The 3,078-nt window shown below is 39.6% G+C and overlaps 2 protein-coding genes across 2 annotated transcripts; both read left to right on the plus strand.

Moving 5' to 3' along the window:
- The first annotated feature begins 1,238 nt into the window (after positions 1–1,238).
- On the plus strand, positions 1,239–1,880 carry LOC128736067 (arylalkylamine N-acetyltransferase 1-like). Its single transcript, XM_053830549.1, has one exon. It carries the CDS (start codon positions 1,239–1,241, stop codon positions 1,878–1,880), a length of 642 nt encoding a protein of 213 aa, XP_053686524.1.
- Positions 1,881–2,169: 289 nt separating this feature from the next.
- Positions 2,170–2,835, plus strand: LOC128736068 (arylalkylamine N-acetyltransferase-like 2). Its single transcript, XM_053830551.1, has one exon. The coding sequence runs from the start codon at positions 2,170–2,172 to the stop codon at positions 2,833–2,835; it is 666 nt and encodes a 221-aa protein (XP_053686526.1).
- Positions 2,836–3,078: the final 243 nt, after the last annotated feature.

A 3,078-nucleotide genomic window follows, 5' to 3' on the forward strand; every position in this document is an offset into this window, starting at 1 on the left:
CATCGCGATATCTCAGCTGTCCATCAACCAATATAGTTGATTTTTGGTAGTTGACTAGGTTATACCACATACTAACAATATACCGAAAATCAACTTAATTGATTACTGGACAACTAAGAAATCGCCGTGGGCGTACACCACTACCCATCGCCTTATTCGGGGGATTGCTGTAATTGCATAAAGAGTCTGGCAGATCACGTCAAAACTTCTATTCCAGGGGAAAATACGATGATACATGATCTGTAAAACATTGATTTGCTTGAGTTGCTTACGGTTCATGAGTAACAAGATTTTACAGGATTGATTTAACAATTAACGGGGTCTTTTAAAACAGAATATCCATTTAGAGCCGATTCTCGACTTTCGAATCGTTTCTATAAATCAATAAATTTTTTGTTTGCAGAATGACATTTGTCGTGCTGTTCTATACAAATGGGTCATTGGCCACGTCAAGTGACCGAGAAAAAGTTCAAATGTGTAACCGTAACCGATCTTCACGGATTTAAGCCAAATTTTGCCAGATTGTACGTTGTCGGTCAGAAAGTAAAAACCCAAAATTTGGTACCGGTTGGACATTCCTTCGATTGATAAGAGCACCTCCATTTTGAGGGAAAATACCAGTTTTTGTCATACCCTCTTATGTTCTTTTGCTTATATCTCCGGAAATATTAGGTTTAGAAAGACACTATTTTTGCATTTAATCTCAAAAATTCCAACTTCATCGTGTTTCGCAGATTAGTTTACATCGCCCCGAGGTGTTTTTTACCGATTCGAGATACAGCGTTTTATATTCCATGGAGTTATAGTAGCTAGTTCTAATTTCAAAAACCAGTGTGAGACTCTATATATTTGCTGCTCACTTTCCGTTATACTAGCACACATAATTTCGTAATATGGTTAAATGAGATAGGTTGTGTGGTATATGTTGGTTCCATAAGTTACAACACTTTTGTGTGAAAGGGAAATCTGCACTTATGTTGATAGTTACTAGGCAACACACTCATACACAATTTATGTTTGGTAATAATATTGCGTAATTATTGACTGTATCCATTCATTCAATATTGCTTTCCTTAGTGTCAGCCCGTATACAAAACATTACAGCGATTATACTAAACAACGAAGGTAGAAGTGTACCAGAATGGACCTGCGCACAGTGATAAGATAAATGTTTTCATTTATATTTATAACGCACTGGTTACTGTTCAGCTGTCACATTCAGTTGTTTTATTTTAACGATGGACTGTGTTTCGTTCGCTACTGCAAAATCCGAACAATCAGAGGAAATTCGCAAGTTTATGCTGGACTACTTCTATGCACACGAACCTACAAATCAGTCGTATATATACGGTAAAGACCCCGCTCCGGAGGATGTGGAATTTTCTATTCGTTTTTTGAATCTCGGACTTGGTGTCGTTGCACTTAGCAGTGAAGGAAAAGTCGTTGGATTGTCACTGGGTTACGTCGGGGAGCTAGATGATGCGGCGGCAATGCGTAATATAGCTGATCGATCGCTGGATGAGAAGTTTCGTGACATAATGAGATTCTTAGCGGTTATTCAGGAAGGTGCCAATATCCAGGCTCAGTTTGGCGTAACCAAGATTTATGAGATCCAAATGTTAGCAGTGCATCCGGATTATTGCGGCCAATCGATTGGCACTGAGCTAACCAAGAAACAGATTGACATTGCCATAGACCGTGGATTTGAAGCAGTTTATGCCGATTGCTCTAGCGTGTACTCGGCTAAAATTATGGAAAAACTTGGCTTCGAGTGTGTTCACGAGATCGCTTTTGCCGACTACCGTAATCAGCAAGGCGTGCAGATTTTCAAAACAGACAGCATTCACACGGGTTTGCAGTCTTTCTTTAAGAGATTATAAACTGGTTTTTCTTTCAGTATTTTGTTCAATTGATCACGCTCCCAGCTGATGCCCGATGATGTTTGCAGGTAGTTGATTGCTCTACTGGATGATGGTAATACCGGGTAGAAAGACTGCTTCTCAGGTTACAGATAAAAGTCGATGAGATTATACCCCAATGAATGACAGCAAAAAAAAAGCTAATTTGTCGAACGCAAGATAATGTATGATGCATGTGTTTTTAACCGCGCGGCGTGCGAACAGATATAAAAGGGCTTGACTTTGCTTGTTAGTATCGTGCCGCATGCGGATGGCCAAGTTCAGTAGAAGTGATTTGATTGAGTTCGATGTTGCCCACCCTGATGATTATAATTCGGTTTTAGAATTCGTTCTAAATCATTACTATCGCGATGAGCCGATGAATAGTTCGTACATCTATGACCGCAACCCAGCAGAAGATGACGTCGAGTTTTCAGTTTCATTCATGTTTCAAGGAATGGCTATCAAAGCGGTTGACCGCAGCAAAGGTAACCACTTGATTGGAATTTCAATCGCTAATCCTATCTATCCAGGATACGTCGATGACTTACTGGAAGCGGCTGAACGTGCAAAGACTCGAAAATGGAAGGACAGTTTAAAGCTTTTGGCACACCTGCAGCAATCGGTAAACATTTTGGATCGATTCAAAGTTGCCAAATGTTACGACATCGAGATACTGGCTGTTGATCCGGAGTACAGAGGTCATTCGATTGGAGCGACACTTTTCGAGAGACAATTCGAAAGAGGCAGACATCTAGGCTTTCCGTTAGCCAGCGCGGACTGCTCAAGCTACTATTCGGCACGGATTGCGGAGCGGGTAGGAATGACGTGTGTCGGCAAGCTAGCCTACGCGGACTATCGAGACGAGCACGGGGTGCAACTGTTTCAACCTTGTGCTCCTCATTTGGAAATTCAAACTTTTGCAAAGAAGCTGTAATTTTGGTTGCAACGTAATTATAATATCTAATGGATAATTTTAATGAATATAAATTATATAATCAATGTTGGCCATGTATGTTTTCAATAAAACAGTTTATAATCAAGTGTTTAGTAATACGTTTTTGCTAATGGTGAGTTATAGAGATTTTTTCTGGTTATCGTTACAATTTATAACCAGTATATGGAAATATAGCACTTTATTCTGCTTTGAAATAAAAAAATGTATACTGAAAAAAATTAG

This window comes from Sabethes cyaneus, chromosome 2, assembly GCF_943734655.1.
Source record: "Sabethes cyaneus chromosome 2, idSabCyanKW18_F2, whole genome shotgun sequence".
NCBI classification, from domain to species: domain Eukaryota; kingdom Metazoa; phylum Arthropoda; class Insecta; order Diptera; family Culicidae; genus Sabethes; species Sabethes cyaneus.